General features: G+C 39.4%; 1 protein-coding gene across 1 annotated transcript; it reads left to right on the forward strand.

Moving 5' to 3' along the window:
• Positions 1-4,550: 4,550 nt before the first annotated feature.
• Positions 4,551-18,820, forward strand: LOC134628533 (broad substrate specificity ATP-binding cassette transporter ABCG2-like). Its single transcript, XM_063475226.2, has 16 exons — positions 4,551-4,591; positions 5,631-5,842; positions 6,861-6,920; positions 7,789-7,903; positions 9,071-9,223; positions 9,345-9,502; positions 9,755-9,906; positions 10,048-10,149; positions 12,573-12,823; positions 13,777-13,859; positions 16,330-16,419; positions 16,514-16,635; positions 16,734-16,888; positions 17,817-17,906; positions 18,444-18,556; positions 18,648-18,820. The coding sequence occupies exons 2-16, from the start codon at positions 5,637-5,639 to the stop codon at positions 18,793-18,795; spliced, it is 1,998 nt and encodes a 665-aa protein (XP_063331296.1). The 5' UTR covers positions 4,551-4,591; positions 5,631-5,636; the 3' UTR covers positions 18,796-18,820.
• The last annotated feature ends 1,484 nt before the right edge of the window (positions 18,821-20,304 follow it).

Raw genomic sequence — 20,304 nt, forward strand, 5'->3', positions numbered from 1 at the left:
ATTTAAAGAAAAAAAAAATTTCTTAAAGAGCCGCAGAAATTATTGGAAGACTTGGACAATCTTAAAAGATGTAAAGGTTTTGAACAGAGCTGCCTGAACAGCATTTTGGTGACTGAACTTGGTATTTATGTAGGAATAAAAATGAAATTTTATGTTTCTTTGCCAGGCTTGCCTGATTTGTAACAGGTCCTTTAAAGGGGACTTAAAAGTGTTTGAGGTACTGAAACGTACTGTTTCTGTTCTGTAAATAATCATCTGTGTGATAAGTACACCTGGAAAACTGGTCTCTCCTATATTTTCTTCATATCTCAGCTACGTTTGGCACATCAGAATATTTTACACATGCAGGTCTTTGGACACGGACCTGTGGTGTGAGTAACCTGGCGTTATTTTTGGTTTTCCACCGTTGTGTGTCAGTCAGACACAACAAAGCACACCTAATGCAACACTAGAGAATTGTTTAGCTAAGGGCCATGTATGACAATGTGAATGTTTGCTTAAACTGAAACAATATAACCAGTCTCTGTAGGCTATAGGTGTGATTAAGCTGCGCAAGTCGTGTTGGCTGACCTAATGTGAGTGGATGTGTTTTCAGACTTAATCCGTTGAGCTGAACTGTTTTTGTTCACTGGTGGTGTGATCTTTTATTTTGTCCTTGTTAATGCTAAAGAAATACAGCACGTCATATTTATCAGCATTATTTTATCTGTGAGTTCCTAATGTTGTATAAACTGTCATCTTGTAAATGTTCATGTAAATATATTTTCTCTCCCTTATTCTTGTATCTAACGGGACTTTGGATATTATAAAGGCGCTTGTGTGTATGATTTTCGAAATAGTTAACAAGCCTTCTGTCAGAGTTACTCTTTAACCTTGTGTTCAGTATTTTACTGTACTTTGTTGCACTGCCTCTGAAATATAATCATTGTGGTGTTGGATCTGCACCTGGGACCCAAATGTGACCGTTTGAACGACACTGTTAGTACTGTACTCTTGGTCTAAACGGCTTGTGACACTTTCAATAAAAAAACGATACGTTTAGAAACAGTTTTCTTTGTAACATGGACGTGTTGTTATCCTCCTGTAGGTGATCCAATGCTTTTGTCCAAACAGTGAAAGATTTACATCAACAGAGCTGTTTACATGCCACTTCAAACAGATAAGAAAACATTGATATCTTTTAAAATATTTATTTTTGCATTATGTCTACATATATTCCAGATTTTGCTTTTTTTTTTTTTTTTTTTTTTTTTTTTTTTTTTTAACATGACCAAGTTTGAGCTCGATGGCGATCTTTAGTGAGAAAATTACAAATTTTATGGAAGAATTTGATAAATTAAAGAAGGCGTCTGAAAAATAAGTCTTGGACATCTTAATTGAGTCCAGAGTTTTGAAGCTCTGCTCCACCTCCTTGACTAATTAAATAACAGGTATACGTAATAATAATGAAATCTTAATTGTGATCAGTTAGACAAGAACACAATTTCTTTGTTCAGTTAACACACAAAAAAAAATCATTTTTATCTAGATTGATTGTGTAGATTCAAACTGCTTTAAGTTGTTGGGGAAACAACCTGACAAACGAATAATAAAAAAAAACTTCCTGTTTATCCTCAACAAATTCAAGAAATTTCCAAATGTAAATGGAGAACTAGACAAAACTAGACATTCACTCAGTTGTGGTCAATGTCAGTTTGATTTCTACAGCACTTTGGTCAGCCTTGTTGCTTTTTAAAGTGCTTTACGGGTTGGTTTAAAACCACATGAAACTACACATCAATAAAATAAACAAATATATTTGCATAAAACAGTGGTTCCCAAACTTTTTTTGCTAGGCCCCTCTTTGTTTTACAAGAAAAATGTTCGCGCCCCACCACCACAAACACCCTTATTTTGCTCCATTGCAGTTTATTTCACACCTCAAACATTTAGTAAACAATTAAAAATGACAGTTGTTAATAAAATAAACTACTAACTCTTTTACGCTACGTCCACACCTACACGGGTATTTTTGACAACGCAGCTGTTTCGTCCACACCTAAACGGCGTTTCGAATCACCGAAACCGGAGATTTTTTAAAACTCCTTTTTTTGCGTTTACGTGTGGACGAGGAATACAGAGTTCGTCACGCAACGTCAAAGGTATGTGCCTTTTTTTCTGTCACGCTGTGCGCCACGTTATTGTTTACATGAGATGAATGGAAGATAGAGACGAAATACTGTTAATCTGACTATCTGCAGTTTTTACAGGCTTACATACACAACGCAGTTACTGTCCCTCCATTTAGAAAGGCAGAGGTGTCACGGTGTGATTATTTTACGTGTAGTTGTTTTTTTTCCCTGTGTAATAATATTCAACATTGCTATCAATACATTTTTCAAAAAATGCCTCTCTGTGCAAAATGGGTTTAAAAACATAAACAACTGTGGGATGCTGATTGTCCATGATTTAGACAGGGGGAACAAATCGTGGCAGGATCAGCCTGATATTATTTGTATCCCACTGTAACTTTACTGTATAAAGAGCTAACATCTCCAAAATGTCAGGAGTAGTTAGTCATTACAACAAGTGTTTGTGAACTAAAAATCAAGAATGTGGGATACTGTTTGTCCGTGATCTGAACAGCCCAGCGCGTGCTCCTGATGCAGGGAAAACCAATTCTGCAGGGAGACCTACCTTGGCACTTGTGCAGGTGAAACCAAAGGGAAGATATGCTTCACCATATTTTCTAGTCTTTGGCTTAGAATGAAGTTGGTTTGGAAACATATTCAGTGGTGCTTCATCTCCTGCTTTGCGTTTCTGTGGCCGCCGGGGCTAGCAGTGTCCAAGCGTTTTGTCCCCCCCCCCCCCTTCATACCGCGCCCCCCCTGCAATGGCTCTGCGCCCCCCCCTAGGGGGCGGGCCCCACACTTTGGGAAGGTCTGGCATAAAACAAGATAATAAAAAAGGGGAACACAACATAAAAAGCCTGATGGGACTTGAACTTGACTTTGAACTTCAATTAAAAGCCAAGGTTTAAAAGGCTGGATTTAAAAGACTGCATAGACTACAGTACAAATATCAAGTGGCAGGTTATTGCATTAGTCTAGGGTCTGCAGCTGAGACGGAATCGAGACTTTGGTTGCACTGAGAGCATCTGGCTACATGATGTTTTGGAGTTATATAGGTTGAGCGGCTTGACTAAATAGATGAATGACATATTGTTTAAGACTTTAAAAGTAAGTCAGAAAGCAACCATCTCAGATCTACGTGAAAAGTGCCATGTGCCACAAGGATACATGACCACAGCATGGAGATACTCTGAGAGAATATTCTGAGCCACTGTAAGATTTCTCCCAAGGCCACCAGGGGGAGACAAAACTCAAAGTTAATGTTTGTTCTGACACTGATCCAATGGATCCACCACAGAATCCACGGCAAGAAGCACTGAGTGGGATTGCAGGTGTCAGCCTGTGCTTCACATCTTTCCTTGTCGTGGGTTCCCGAGTCGTTTTCTATCCCTGCTTTCTGTACATGAATGCAGTAGACGTCTTTAGGTGGAAGCTTCCACAGAGTAGAGTTACTCCGTGACACCAAAGAAGTTACATAAGGCCGTTTTCCTGAAGCACTTATGTTGAAAATCGATAGGCACACTAATGCACACATGCAGACTCTTTCAAACTCCGGACCCAGCATCACACCGTTGCAATCTAATGCTGCTAAAATTAGGATCATATTTCTCTACAATCTTCACAGGATTGTTGGCAACCTAGAGACTATATCTTGTGCAATAAATCCATTATGCCCTCCTGTGAAACCTGATCCTGTTTAGTCAAGAGTTGCATGAAGACACAGATATGAATTTTCTTTTACACGCAGGCATCGAAATCCAGCATTCACAGTCACACTCTGGGCTTTAGTATCACAAACACAAAGTTACTGCAGTACATCTACTTTACCAGGATGCCACAGGTAGATATACTCTCTTCTGACGAACTAAAGTTAGCCACACGTATTTAATTAATTTGACTGACGATAAAAGTTTGTGTAAAATGAGCCAGGTATGCAAACTTCAATGCAATGATGCATTAGCATTTAAATTCCCACCCCCTAAAAATCTGTAAGCTGTGTATCTGTCAGTCACCCCTCGAATTAAATGTCCGGAACTATTAAACTGCATTTCTACACAATTTAAAAGGGAATAGACGCTCTACTAACTACTTCAGCTACAATCTATTAAGTTCTGACCCTCAGCACTCATGTGTAACCCCATACAGTAGTGGGTAGCTAAACAACAGATTGCCAGATGCAGATTTCATTATATTGCAACTCCTGGAAGAAACCAGTAACTCTGGTGGAAAAGGGGGGTAAGCTGATGTATTATAAGTGGCATAATTATAAAAAAAAATGCTTTGATTTATAATGACGTTATCTGGCTAACTTTTGTATGAATAATACAATAAAACGGGAAAAAAAAGAGAAAAAGGAGCAGCTGTGAAAAATGTGATGGGCCTCACCTCCCTCCCCCAGCCTGAGTGGGGTTGACCCTTGTGGGTGAGGTGCCGCTGGCCATCAGTCTGCAGCAGCAGCCCTCTCACATCCTCACCGCCCGGTAAGTCACAGCTACAAAGATTTTCTTTCCTCTCTCTGTTGATTTCAGCAGCTCTTCAATCATATTTTATTTATTAACGTCTACAAGAAATCACGTGCAGCTGCTGCTTTGCTTTAGTATTGGCGCAAGAAGAAATAGTCCCTTAATTTTATCTCAGGCAGGTTTGACCCATGGAGTGTAAATCACCGAGGTCACATGTTTTACATAGCTATAATATTCTTGTCCACTCATATACCTGTTGTGGTTTTTTTTTTCTTTAACACGTGAGCTCAAACACAAAACACTGTTATAAAGGGCAGCGCGTGCCACAGAAACAACGTGTGGATTTAAAAACTGTACTTTGTTCCCAATAATAATAATAATAATAATAATAATAATAATAATAATAATAAAGCACATCAATACGTTTCAGTACATCTTTAGTCCTCTAAATTAATACAAATTAAAAATAAATAGTGGACATGTCCTTTGAGTCGAGGACCCTCATAAATGAGTTTAGAAATATTAAGCTTACAATGTTGTCCTGCATGTCTCATAACTGAGTAATTCAGTGAAAAATCCACTGTTCCTTAAAATCCAGGATTTTTATTTGTTGCATTTATTTATCCTTATCAGTTTATCCCTTCGAAGCCATAGAATACCAGCCTTAGACTGCATTTAAACTTACAACTTCAAAATTAAAATTAGATTAGAGTAGATTAGAAGAAATGTGTGTCCACGTGTTGATCGTTTTTGCTTTATAAAATTTAGAGCTAATGCCTCCTTTGGCAATGAACATTTCGTTACTATCTTGTTATTTACAACTTTTGCAGGTGTTTATTATTTAAATGAGACTCTCAGGATGGTTAAAACAGCTGATAACTATGCTGATTTTAGGATTATTGCTTCAAAAAGTGATTTGCATGCAGCAGGTATTCAAGAGGTGGAAACCTTAACACCACTTCAAAGCGATCCTTATCACCATACTGATCAGTCTGTGCCTTTAGTAAAGTAACAGCGTTTCTCTTTCATGTGTAAAATTCTGTGTTTTTGGTTGCAGCAGAGGATGATGGAGAAAACCAGTCACATCAACATCGCAATGATAGAAGACATCGGTACTAACGGGATGGCCGTGTCAAAGGGCGTGGACGGGAAGAAACAGCGGTGCGGTTCCACCGTGAGCTTCCACAACATCCAGTACAAAGTGCAGCAGCAGAGCGGCTTCCTCTGCAAAAGAAAGATCCTCTCCAAGGAAGTACTGGTGGACCTCAAGTCAGTCTCTTTGTCTTTCTCCGCTCTGTCACCTTCTCACTCGCTTTCCTCCGTTTTCTCATCACTCACACACTAACGCGCACATGAATTTACAGAATTTACAGATATTAACCTGCAGAGCTATGATTTGCTCACTTGATAAGTGCAGCAGAAAACCTGTAAAACATTTAATAATCTGTTTTTTAAAATTATTGCCCCTCTGCTTAAGCTAGCTGAACATGCACAGAACCCCATTAAACAGTAGAAATCTTATGACTTTTACTTTGTTGACTTTCAGAAAAAATGCAAAATGATTGTTTTAGATTTCTTGATTTTTGGGGGGTGTCATCTTGCTTTTTTTGTTTTGTTTTCCATGTCAGTCCAGTATGGCTCATTGCATCGTTCCACAAAGTGGGACAATAGTGAATAGACCCTTGCAGTTCCTTTCTGATGGTATTAAATACAGCTGACGTTTCCCATGGAAGAATGAATCATTTCACACAAGTTTTTTTTAGGGGGAACCTTTTTCCTGCCACAGTGTTAATTATATGATATTAAGCATGGTTTCTTGCATATAATCTCTCAAATGCACTAAAGAGTAGTCTGCCAGGGAAACGAATTAAACAGTGTCACGTGATCCACCGCCAGACCTTAATTCAGTCTTCAGCTCTGTTTTAAATCACTGACTCACTCCGTGCTTTCTGAAGTCTCTGAAGTTCTTTAAATTGTTACATTTTTAAAAATGATATGATATCTGTATTTGCTGTAAATTCCATTCATGAATATTACTTTAAATGGGATTAGGAGGGATGATTCATTTAATAAAAGTGCTGCATTTCAGCATGTGTCTAAGGACCATATTAACTACTTTGATTCACATGCTTTGTGTCTGTGGCATAAAACCGATACAGTGGCATAAAAATCTAAGAAAAAACATTTTTAATTGGAAACATAAGCAAATATGTGTCCCAGTATTTGAGTTTCTTTTTTCATTATTAAATCATTACACTCACTTTTTGCCTGTGTCACTGTCTCACAGTGGGATTATGAGACCTGGTCTGAATGCTATTCTTGGACCTACTGGAAGTGGAAAGTCTTCGTGAGTACCACTTCAGTTTTCAAAAATACAGTTAGGTCTATAAATCATTGTATTATTATCTTATTACAGTATAAATCAATTAATCAATATGTGATTGAACAAACAGTAATACAAGCAGTACAAGTAAGTATTGCATTTGCTGTGAACAGCCATCTGACATGTTTGACAGAGGGTGGGTTGTGCTTTGGATCATGAGCATTTTCTCTCCTTCACCATTGTTTTCTCTTCTGTTCATACTGGTACGCGTTCATCTTGGTTTCATTTTTCCAAGGTTGTTTTTTTTGCCTGAACTGTGCGAGCTCTTGTAGATGTGTAACCAGAGGTTTGCACCTTGTAGTAAATGCTCTGTATTCATGAAGGCGTCTCTTGATCATAGTGCTCTTCACTTGGTTAGATGCGGTGACCCATAGAACTAATTCAGCACTTTAGTCGTCATAATACTGGGCAGTGGATTCATTGTTTTTAGGAACCAACCAGGTGTTTCATTTGGCCGCTCTTAAACCTGTAAAGCTTGAACCATGATTTTTTTTTTAAAACTGGACTGTTTATTAAACCTTCTGTCAGCTCATAATACTTTGAGCTGACTTCAGATATTACGTCTGTTTCATTTGTCAGTTGAAATTATAAGGGGAAGAGCCTCACCTAGCCACGAAACGTCTTGTTAATTATTTTCGAACCTTTAAAAATGGGGTATTTATGCATAAAAGGCCTGCAATTCCCAAACAGTTAATGTGATATTTTTAGGCCCGTTGAATTCAAATGACATTGTCTGAATACTTATGGAACTAATCGTATATAGTCTTGAAATAATTACCTTAATTTTTGTTTTGGATATCTTTAGAATTTTTCTTTGGTCTTTGTCTTTGAGATTCTTGGATATTCTGGCTGCGAGGAAGGATCCCGCAGGTCTGTCGGGTGAAGTTCTCATTGATGGAGCCCCACAGCCTCCAAACTTTAAGTGCCTCTCTGGCTATGTCGTCCAGGTAAATTTGTATTTCTTTAAATAACCCATATTAACCATTTTATATCCACTCAGATGCACTGATATGGATATAGTGATATTATGTTTTGAAATGTATTTATTTGATAAATGTACAGTGCTTAACAAATGCTTGATAGCACCTGCCACAAAAACAAGAAAGCACAAATATTTTAGAAATCTATCAAAAATTTGTTCAAAATTACAAATTATATTACTATTTATCAGGTAAATAACAGCTGAATTTACATTTTTATACCCAAATTTGAGCCGGCACTTTAGTCGTCTCTGAGAAGTCAGGAATTAATTGAGCGTCAATCGCAAAAAATAATTTTTCTGTTTAGGAGCACAAGTAAAAAAACCTGTAATTCTAAATTTAAAAAAAAAATTCAGCTTTTTTGTAAAATGTTAAATTTGAAAAATTATGGATAGGGCAGATAAATATATGTTAACATTAAAATAAATCCTTTCAATTAAACAGCGTATGGATGCTGGTGGATTAATCATTGCAGAAACATAAGAAATGATTTTGGTAATTAGCAGTGCTGTTAATTTAGAACAGCTGTGGGATAAAACTTAAATTGTGTTTTGGTCTAATAAACCTGTTAAGCACTGTAAGTCGGAGTCATTCTCTGGTTTATTTTCTACGTACTTAATGCAGCTCTCTTTAGGTGCTAAATTAAGCAACGTGTAAACTGGCTTTTCACTATTTATTTTTTGTTTTGGGGTTTTTTTCAGTGACGTATTGGCCGGCCTCGACAGGTTTCTTTAAGCTTTCATGCAGAAAAAGCTGAGAGCTTTGACTTTCTCTTAGACTCTGCGTCTGAGAGCAAAGCAAATGTTGTAGGCTGTAAAACCAACTTAACACACAGAGGTTGGCCCTTAAACATTAAACATAGTGCTGAGATTGTTTGTGTTAGACCTCTTTTAAGAAGAAACTCTTGAGATGAGAAATATTTTGTGCAAGTGTCCTTAGAGAAGACAGGCAGGCAGGCTTAGACCTCCCAGAAAAACCTGCAAACCCTGCTGAGGTTCACTCCTTCTTGCAGTGAGGCAGTGTTCTGAACTCCGTCTTGTTTCTGGTTGTTTCCCTTAAGGATTCGTGGAAATGATAACTACAAAATAGCTTCTCTGTTTGTGACCTTTGATCAAGCTTTCGTCTCCCTACTAGGAAGATGTGGTCATGGGCACCCTGACCGTGAGAGAGAATCTGCGTTTTTCTGCGGCTCTGCGACTGCACGTCTCCGTGCCTCAGGTCGAGAAGGAGGCTCGAGTCAATCACCTCATTAAAGAACTGGGTCTCACCGAAGTGGCTGACTCCAAGGTGCTGCAGATAATCACAGCCTGTCACTCACCTGTCCTCTAACAAGCAGCCTGCCCCGGCAGATGAAGCGTGTTTTCAGCGATTCCCGTTGTGTTTTTTTGTTGTTTTTTTTGTTCCTCAGGTGGGCACGCAGATGACCCGAGGAATCTCAGGAGGAGAGAGAAAGAGGACAAACATCGGCATGGAGCTGATCATCGATCCTGCTGTCCTATTTCTGGATGAACCGACCACCGGCCTAGACGCAAGCACTGCTAACTCTGTCCTGCTCCTGCTGAAAAGGTGAGAAAACCCGGACTGTCTCTAATTTCTCAGATTTCTTTAGAATAAAGTAAAATCTTGAGCTTCTGGGCTTTAAAGGATTTTGAAAAGTGTTTCAAGCTAAATTCTGGAGTTTGGTTAACTTTAAACAGAAGCTTATCATTTTACAAAGAAAAATTAAAGCAGGAAAATTGCTGCTATTTGCTTCTACTTTATTTAGATCAATATATTGTAGTGCATATTGATTTTTTACTGTGTTATGTGTCTTTTCAGAATGGCGAGTCATGGTAAAACCATAATTATGTCCATCCACCAACCTCGCTACTCCATCTACAGACTGTTTGACACTCTCACACTGTTGGTCGGCGGTAAAATGGTGTACCACGGACCAGCACCAAACGCTTTGGACTACTTTGCCAACATCGGTGATTACAATGACTAAACAGTAACATCACAAGACAGTAAATAAATGTAGATGGATGTGCAGCTTCTAAAAAAGCTGCAGTGTCACTATATGTATAGGATTTGCTTTGATTTGAGCTGCATCTTTGTGATTTGTGTTTAAGGCTATGCCTGCGAGGCCCACAACAACCCAGCTGACTTCTTTTTGGATGTGATTAACGGAGACTTCACCGCCACAGCAATGACCAAAGTGCACGGCTCTGAAGGTAGCGGCATAATTAACCATCCATGAATATTCAGTCAAGCTTGTATCACATCTCCTGGTCTCGTAGAATAACAACAAACAAACATATCCTGTGCATATGTGCTCATTTCTTTGCATTTTTCTTTGGTTTTGCAACATCCACAAAAAGGTACGATACAATAAAGAAGATACAGTATTTTTACCTGGAACTTTTTATTAACAAGTTTTTTAAAGTGTTTTAAATTTGACATTTAGAGTGATTAGAACAACATGTCAAACACACAAATTAGAGTTGACAGAGTAAAACAGGAAGACAGATGGTTGTTACTGGACCTCATAGAGCTTTAATTTTTGTTAACATTTTCTGCAAGTGAAAAAATGTCACGTGAAAACATAAGCAGAAAAAAATCAGGGATTCCTCCACATCCATGGGAGAGTTTGATAAAGTCATGTAGACCACATGTGTCAAAGTCATGGCCCGCGGGCCACATCCGGCCCGGCGTACATTTATATCTGGCCCGCGAGATCATTTTATATAGATGTATTATTATTGTTATGCATGGCCCGGCGATGTGAGGCGCTAATAATAAACAAACTACAGATCCCATAATGCTGCGCTGCAGCCTCCATGCTGAACGCTAGGCTAACTGGGAACATTCCCGCATCAATCAAGTCAAACTTCTGCGAAGCTAGCCGCTCACAATGGTGGAGAGAAAAGTTGATTCTGAAAGCAGAGCCTTTCAGCGCCAGTGGGTGACTGAATATATATTTACAGCCATTGCCGGTAAACCCGTGTGTCTTATTAGTGGAGCTAATGTGGCTGTAATTAAGGATTTTAATTCAAGATGGCACTACGAGACAAAACGTAAGCTGAAAAAGCTAAATGCAGAGCAGAAACTACAGAAAGTAGAAGTCTAAAGAAGAATCTGACATTTCAGCAGACTTTTTTCACCAGAGCAAAATCACAAAGTGAAGCTGTCGTGAAAGCAAGTTTTATTTTAGCAGAGGAGACAGCCAAATCAGCCTGGTACCACTCTGAAGAGCTGCATGATGAAGCTGTGCGACGTCTTGTGTCCAGAAAAAACGCAGATTTTGGCAAATGTGAGCCTGAGGAGAAATACGATTGCTGATCGGGTTTGTGAGATGGCCACTGATTTAAGAACACAGTTGTGTGAAAGAAGCAAAAACTTTATTGCATACTCTCTTGCTGTGGATGAAAGTACAGACATGATGGACATTGCACAGCTGGCCATCTTCATCCGTGGAGAGGAAATATTGAACATTAAATCGATGCACGGGACAACGACAGGAAAAGAAAGTGTAACCGACGTGAAACTGCCCTGGGACAAACTTGTTGGACTTACAACAGATGGAGCGCCGGTGTTGTGCGGTGAAAAAAGCGGACTAGTCGGCAGGATGCGAGTAAAGATGCAGGAGGAGAAATGTACCGGTGAGTTAACAGCATATCACTGCATCATACACCAGGAAAGGCTGTGTGGTAAAGTCCTAAAAATGGAGCATGTAATGATCACCGTAACGCAGACCGTAAATTTTATCTGAGCTAAAAGTTTAAATCACCGTCAATTTCAGACTTTTATGTGGGAAATAGATTCAGAGTTTGCCGACATTCCTTATCATACAGAGGTCCGTTGGCTGAGTTGGGATAAAAATTCTCAATAGAGTTTTTGAGCTCAGCAAGGAAATCTGTCAGTTCATGGACATGGCATGTTTGATGCGGTGAAGGCATTTCAAGTGAAGCTGTCACAAATGCACCAGTGCAACCTGCCTCACTTTCCCTGTTGCCAAGTAATGTTGAACCAAGTCAGCGGACTTTGCTGAACTGCACCTGTGCAGATTCAGATGGAGCTGCAGTGTAATGATACACTCAAGGCAAAGTACGACACTGAATGGCCCGCAGAGTTTATTAGTTCCATTCCTGAAGCAATGCCCAGCTCCGTTTACATGCGGCTCCAACCTTGTGTATGCTTTCATTTATTTTTTCTGGGGTTTTTGGCAGCATGTTCATATTTCTAACTTGCATAATTTTGACAGGATATAGTTTTATAAAGAGCAAAATATTTAAAGTTAAAGTTTATTTTTTTAAGTTTATTTAATCTGGAATGATATTCCTGTCTGTTTTTATTCATATTTATGTTTAAAAAACATTGTTTTAGTGTGTTCAATAAATGTTTATCTTGTTTGGCCCGCGACCTAAAGTGTGCCTTGAGTTTTGGCCCCCTGTGCAATTGAGTTTGACACCCCTGATGTAGACAATAGCTTAAGTCGTGGCTGCTATAGGTGGTTCTACAAGCTGTTGAATTGTGGGGTGTACATAGTCGACGATTAACTCTATTCTTGAGTCAAATCTGTATATAAAGTGCCAGAGTGAATTGGTGCTATAAAAATAAAATATAACTGAGTGGTTTTTTTTGTATTTGTGAACAGATTTGGACTTCGAGGAGCTCAGTAGCTCCAGGCAGAGCATCGAGGAGCGCCTGGTGGATGAGTACAGGAACAGCGGTTACTCCAGCAACACACGAGCCGAACTGGAACGCATTGTTAAAGATAAGCGCTGTGGGTCCCTCCCAAAGTCCCGCACCATCACCTACAACAGCTCGTTCTTTCACCAGCTACGATGGGTCCTTCACAGAACATTTCAGAACCTCATGTTGAACCCCCAAACATCTGTGGCCCAGGTAAGCACGTACACCATCGTCTTTTAGGGCACGTGTTCGACTTTCAGACGTCGGTCAGTGCCACTCTCGTGTCTGTCAGCTGAACATAAAGCTCATTAACTGGTAAAGACTTTTACCAACTTTTTTGTAGCTAAATTGGTAACTTTGAATAGTTAATTAGTTCATTAGTGACAGGTTTAAACTTAAGTATGTTTAAAAATAAAAGCATACATTGTATTGGCCCCATCATCCTGAGCAGGATACGCAGACAGCATGTTAGAGGGGTCAGCTTTATGCCTTCATTAGTCGCCCCATGGCGGCAAAATGCTGTCAGAAGTCTCCTCACTTTAAGAATTATTAACAGCTAATTGGTCCTAAATAAGTCAAAATAATCCTTCGAGAGAGGTCCTTGGTGGCATGGGTGCTGTAATCAGCTTTGGTGACTGTTGTGACCCCACTCCTGCCTCTTTGGGCCTGAATCTGAACTGATATCATATCTAGCCAAAGCCCCTTGGCCCCGGTGTGGGAGTCATCACATGATGGCATCATGACCTATTCCCCCGCTGCCCAGCTTCCACATGAGGGACTGAGGGGAATGAGGTGAAAAAGGCTCAACCTTACTGGCTTATCCCTTCACCCTGGGAACCGCTTAGTCCTGTCATAACCTGTAAATAGTTTCAGCTTAAAACATGTCTTGCTTTCACCTTTTTGTTCACTCCATTCAGTCATCTCACCCCAGGATCAGTTCAGGAGGACATAACCTTAGCATTTTCTGCTCACTTCAGTCCTCTGTACCCACCTTTTTTGTTTTGTTTTATACCCCCAAAAGTTGAATTTAGTTTTTCCATAAACGCAAACTGGTAAGTTTGGATTAAAGTGGACTTAAGGAGGTTTTAAGTTTTTTATATAACAACATAATGAATGTGTATGTTGTAGGCACAGAAGTCATCACGTTGTCTAAATCTCTTACGCAGCTGGGAGTCAACGTTTTCCTCGCTCTCATCGTGGGAGCCATTTTCTTTGGGGTCAAAGATGATCAGAGTGGTATTCAGAACAGGTGAGAGAACTGCTCTCAACAGTGAGCTGGAGTCATGTAATAACATTTTACAAAATGTTCTGAGTATGTAATGTGACTGTCCTGCTGTCATCTCCAAAAAAACCCAAACATCTTCATGGCTAAATAATTTGTACTTTGATCATTTTAATGTTGTGTGTTATTTGTTTATTTAAAGGATTCCCATTGTCTGAATGCCACAGCAGCTAATCAGCTAATGTCTCAAACCTATAATACTTATTACATGGGTGTAATTTAGGTGGTTTAATATATATGGCACTCCACGAAATGCATGCAATAATGTAAAGCTCACACAGCAAAATTCCTTTTGTCTCTCATCGTCTGCAGGCCAATAAATGCCTCAGGATACTCTTATAAAATCGATGTTTTTATTAACTGTTAACACAGCCTTACTGCAGTGTGACTGTTACTTCCCCATCTGGCCTTGCAGTTATCGCAGTAAACCATCTGATTTAGAGGAAATGTTGGCATGTGTGAGTGAACAGTGCAGCTTAAAAAATGCTCGAGAAAGTCCTTCGCCTCCGTAGTCGGGGTGTGAGACGCAGCGATGTGGTTCAGATATGGGTTTAATACACTTGTAAAAGGTTCATTTAAGACTACAAACCAGTCAGCTAACATGAAAAATGTCAACCTAAGATTTGACGCTTCAGTCATAAAATGTTTAAGCTATATTCATGGCTTGGTTTAGTAATGCTTCGTTGATCGCTTAAGCCTGTAAAATAACATTTGGGTTGCCAGTTTGAAGAGTGTCTTTCTTTAGCATGGTACTTCACTGTGTCTTCAAGACACAGTGTGTCTTTGCTTCCCTCTTTCCAGATTTCTTGTGTGTGCCTCATGTCAGCAAACTGAGCGAATCCAGCAGCGTTTGTGAAGAAAATCACTAATAAGCAATTTATTAATTGTTTGGACTCCACATATTTTATAGATGATGTTTTCCACAATATGTAAACCCCAAAACTCTTTTTAATGCGCTGCAACTACAAAAAATCTATATAGGATGGGCAAATGTTTAAATTAGTAGCTTTAGTAGCATTTACTTTTATTAGTAAGTCGTTGTTTTAAACCGGACTTCTTCTGTTGTTTCATTTTTAGGTTGTTTTGTTTTTATTTTTTAATACTATGTGCTTACACGCTAAAGGTAACATGTTTCCCCATAAATGTTCAGGTCAGTGACCGCTTCTGGTGAAAAAGTGTGAAAGGTAATTCCCGCTCGGTTAATCCTCTTACCGTTTTTTATTGGGCACAACCTGGTACTCGCAAGTCCAGCGAAGCCCATCAGAGACCTCAGTGGTCTCCCTTTTTCCTTTCAGTAGTGTACAGGGACCTAATGTGATTATATTCAAGGTCAGTGCACATGCAGAATGGCAGACAGCCCGTACGTGGCTTAAATGTCTCAAGTTATTCACCCCTCCTTCCTCTTCGCTTGGTGTAGGGGCTAATATTGGGGCAACAACAATCAGCATCAACAGTCAGCGTAGGAAAATCAGCAATGAGGGGAAAAAACCCAGAAAACAAATGCAAAAGAAATTTGTGAGGAGTCGTGTGAAATTGTACTTTAGTTTATGTGTGTATGAGCTCATATTGCTCAGATTGGGAGTCTGTGCTCAGGACACATTACAGTATGTAAGATCTTTAGTCTTTATTCTGCTCTGAACATGTCTGATTTTACTGTTTTCTTAACAGTTCAGTACTGTGCTGAAATTCTTGAGCCGCCACTCACTTCTTTATATTCTGCTAAGAAAATGTGAAATAAGTAGAGTGATTTGTACAAACTCCATACAGTATATTCTTGTACAGAGCTTGTACAATTCCACATACTGAAAAGTCAATATTTGGTCTGACTACCATTATTCTTCTACACAGCCTGAACTCTCTTAGGCAAGCTTTCTTACCATTTCTTTAAGTTATCTTTGGGGATAGTTCTCCGGGCTTCTTGACAGACATTCAAAGGTCTTCTTTGGATGTTGGCTGACTTTTGTTCTGTTCTCTGTCAAAATCATAATGACGAAGTCCGGGCTCCAATAGTTCCCCAGGCTTTCTGAAAGACCTTCAGAAGACCTGGAGAACTATTGCTCAAGAAACTCTGGCTCTTTGAAGGCAAAATATAAGGAAATGAGGAGTGGCTCAAGACTTTTGCACAGAGCTGTGTCTTTGCCTCTGTGTTTATTGACAGGTTGGAGTCTCATGTTATTTTTTTCTAAGACTTTTCCTGGCAAGCATCCTATACAGGTCTTATCTGTGCAGTCTCTTTTTGAGTATAGCGTGCACTTTAAGTGTTGTGCTGTCCGAGAGGTTCCAATTCCAACTTTATTTATACAGCACCAAATTACAAAAACAGTCGCCTCAAAGCGCTTTATATTCCAAGGTAGACCCTACAATAATACATACAGAGAAAAACCCAACAATCACATGACCCCCAGTGACCAGACTTTTGCTTTTCTGATTGCTCCAGGATGGGCGCCCTCTTCTTCATCACTACCAACCAGTGTTTCAGTACTGTGTCTGCAGCCGAGCTCTTCATCACTGAGAGGAAACTCTTCGTGTAAGTTCTCCATCAGGACGCCGTATACGTGTGTGTGTGTGTGTGTGTGTGACTCTAGATTGAACTGTTGCTTTATGTGTTTCTCTTGTGACAGGCACGAGTACATCAGTGGCTACTACAGAGTGTCTGTCTACTTCCTTTCTAAGATCCTGTCTGATATCGCTCTGCGCACCGTCACCTCTGTTATCTTCAGCTGTGTTGTCTATTTTTTGATTGGTGAGACTTTTATCTATTTAACTATTTTAATTTTTGCATTTAAATTTTAAAAAATGACATCAGTGTGTAAAAACGCACAAAACTGTGTGTCCAACCAGGGCTCAAATCCACAGCAGAAGCCTTTTTTGTCTTCATGCTGACGGTGACTCTGGTGGCCTACACAGCCACAGCCATGACCATGGCCATCTCAGCTGACCAGAGTGTCGTGGCTCTTGCCAACATCCTCATGACCATCACCTTTGTCTTCATGATGGTAAGAGATACAGCAACCCCATGACCCACATAAATAAGTTGGAAGGGAGAAGGAGTAAAGATGACATCTCCGTTTTTTGTTTTAGGTAGCTTTAGGTTTTTTTAAAAAATGAAACATTTTAAACAGAAGACTCACTGATGACATAAACTCACTGGTCACTTTAACATCAGATGTGGTTATAAAGGGATGGAGATGGTCAGCAACAATACTCGGCTATGCTGGGGTGTGGTCTTATTCAAGGTTTGATGTGTCGTGCATTCAGAGATGCTCTTCTGCACACTTTGACTGTCACGAGTTGGTTACTGTTGCATGCTCAGAGCAGTCTGACCATTCTCCTTTTACTTTTGGCATCAACAAAGCATTTTCACCCAGACCTGCCACTCACTGGATATTTTCTCATTTTTCGAGATTGCTGTGTGGGCAAAAATTCACTTCAATCACCTTTTTTTCCCATTCTGATGCTCAGTTTGAACTTCAGCAGGTCTTCTTGACCTTGTGTACTTGCTTAAATGCACCAAGTTGCTACTACGGGGTTGACAAATTAAGTATAAGAACGGCAATGCCTAATGAAGTGCCAGTAAGTGCATTATAAATGATTGTTGATTAATTTCTTAATCAATAGCAAAATTTCCCAGAAAACATTGACTATTGAATCTATATCTGACTAAGTCTCTATAAGCAACACAGATATATTATATTATCCATATGTTATAATGAACAATAGACAGTTATTCATCTTGAGGAATTATGCTTTTGATTAAAAAAAAATCAGGTTTACTATCTACGTTTTACTGTCTGATAGTAAAAGCTCCCGTGAGACTAATAACATCCTGCATCTGGACTTTGAAACATTTAGATGTGTTTGTAAGTCGTGTTATGTCAGCTCTACCCTCCAGAAAAAAGACATCTTTGACTTTGTGTCTTCTAGATTTTTTCAGGACTCCTGGTGAATCTACCCAGCGCCAAAGACTGGTTGGCTTGGCTGAAGTACTTTAGTATTCCTCGTTACGGTCTTGCAGTAAGTCAGCATTAAAGGTTTTGACAGCAGAAGATGCAGATATATAGAGAAAGTAGCAGAAACAATTCAAAATTCAGACAGAGGTTATCACCTCAATGAAATAAATACATATCACGGACAGCCTCCTTCACATATATGTTTTAGCAGTTTTAGTTTTAATTGTCTGTAAGTGTGTTTTTATTGAACTGGGTTGGACCTGAACTGGACTCTAAACTTGATGTTAGATGGCTGAATGCATAGACTTAAACAGAGTTCTCTGATTTTAACTGTTGGGTGTCGCACGTCATACCAAACATACACAACCAAGTGGATTGCCTACTGATAATGCACTTTAAAAACCCCATGTACAGTTACTGTCATCTTTGAAGATGGAACCAAACTCAAAGGAGAGGATTAAGGCCAACAAACTAGGGACCAACTGACCACAAGCACAGCTAAAGACAGCATACAAGAGACTTTAAAAATAAAACAGGAAGTTGTATTTAAATTGTTCTGCTGAGGATTTACTGCTCTGCCTCACCTGCTGTCTTTGTTCAGGCCTTGAAGATAAACGAATTTGTGGGTCTGAGGTTCTGCGAAGAGGTTGTAATCCGAAACAGCAACATGTCAGCTATGACAGCCAACTGCACTGTGAAAACAGCTGGCCAGACGTGAGTAATTGATCCAGTTCTGTCTTACTGGTTAACAACATGTTGTGTTGTGGCTCTGATGTCTGACCAGTTTGAACATGCCTCATTTCAGATGCACAGGAGAGCAGTATCTGGAGTACCTGGGCATAGACTACACCTCCTGGGGTCTGTGGGAGAATCATGTAGCTTTGACTGTTATGATGATCATATTTCTCATCATTGCCTATCTGAAGCTTCGCTTCATCAAGAAATTTACTTAATGTGTTATTTGTTTTTTACTTTAATGTACCAGCACTGATAGATCTTGTGCTCAGAAATAGCACAATTAAAGCTACATTTATATATTAGGGGTTTAGTTTTATTTTACACTGCCCTCATATCTTTAGCATATAATGAAGCCAAAAGAAAGTTAGAGTACAAGTGCAAATACTGAAATAAAAAGCTGAAAGCAGCCGAAAACAGCTAGCTAAACTTTTCTAGAGTTCACGTTATTACCATTAATCTCCCTGTAAAGCTCATAAAATCTTATTGTGTGTTGTGTTCAGCTGCTCATTAACCCTTTTACGCATAGTGGTCACTACAGTGGACAGCTATTCAAACACTGTTTTCTTGTATTCATATCAGTGTTGATGGTATACTTGCACATAAACCACTACATTGGACACTGATGTGTCACTCCATACCCTGCCACTCACTCTAAAGGTGATGTTGTCCACCTAAGTGGACATGTAAAAAACTATTTGAAAAATACACCTTTAAAAAATGAAGTTTAAAAATCTTTTTTTCATGCCTAAAGATTAATAAAAATACTGATTAAGGTTGTCCTAATCAATCACGTGGTAGCAACTCAATGCACTGATGCATGCAGACATGAACAAGATGACCTGCTAAAGTTCAAACAGAGCATCAGAATATAGAGGAAAGGTGATTTAACTTTTGGTACTAAATGGATTGGTCTGAGTGTTTCTGAAGCTACTGATCTACTGGGATTTTCCCCACACAACTATCTCTAGGGTTTACAGAAAAAAGTCAGAAAAAATAGAAAATATCTATTGGGGGCTAAATCCGCTAAATCCGCCCCCTTTTGTGAGTGTGGACGCTTCCTCTCTTTGCTCTTCAAATGCTTTGCTTCTTTTATTGATTTTTATTGATTTTTATGCAGATTTTTTCCCTTTTTTCTGTATGAGCCTACCTGCGAGAGCTTCTGGACACTTATAGATCATTAGGACTAAAGTGTTCTTAACAGAAACAGCAACATTTTTAGTTACCTTATCCTCAGCGCTCCGTGTGTCTGTGGCCTAGACACAGCTGAAGCCTGATTACAGCGTCTGGACTCCGAACAGCCTCAATAGCCTGGAAAGGTGCTAACTGCTAGGCTAACTAGGCTAACTAGCTAGGCTAACTAGCAACAAGATGCCTTCCCTCTCCACAGATGACTACCACAAACTCCTGCAGAAGATTGCAGTACTGGAGACAAAAATTCATCGCTTAGAAGTAAATGTGGAGGTAAATGGACTGTGTGGAAATGAAACAACCTTGCCTTTGATTCAAAGCAATGGCGATGAGCAAGCTAGTACACAGCTAAGGAGCACAGATAACATGACCAAGAAAGTAGACTCTGTGCATTACTATAAATCATCAAGCGATAATCCCCCCTTGGACTGTCCTGGTGCAAAACCAAGACACAAATCATGTCTCCTAGAAGGGGGAGGACGTATCACAGGCAGAACACAGCGAGCTGAAATCTCTGAAACCGACTGGCCTTCACT

This window comes from Pelmatolapia mariae, linkage group LG6, assembly GCF_036321145.2.
Source record: "Pelmatolapia mariae isolate MD_Pm_ZW linkage group LG6, Pm_UMD_F_2, whole genome shotgun sequence".
Classification (NCBI taxonomy): domain Eukaryota; kingdom Metazoa; phylum Chordata; class Actinopteri; order Cichliformes; family Cichlidae; genus Pelmatolapia; species Pelmatolapia mariae.

Bases quoted from the DNA above. Each gene is read 5' to 3' on its own strand.
- LOC134628533 (XM_063475226.2), top strand. From the start codon at position 5,637: ATGATGGAGAAAACCAGTCACATCAACATCGCAATGATAGAAGACATC. The intron at 5,843-6,860 runs GTCAGTCTCTTT...ACTGTCTCACAG, and splicing joins GAAGTACTGGTGGACCTCAA to TGGGATTATGAGACCTGGTC. The intron at 9,503-9,754 runs GTGAGAAAACCC...GTGTCTTTTCAG, and splicing joins GTCCTGCTCCTGCTGAAAAG to AATGGCGAGTCATGGTAAAA.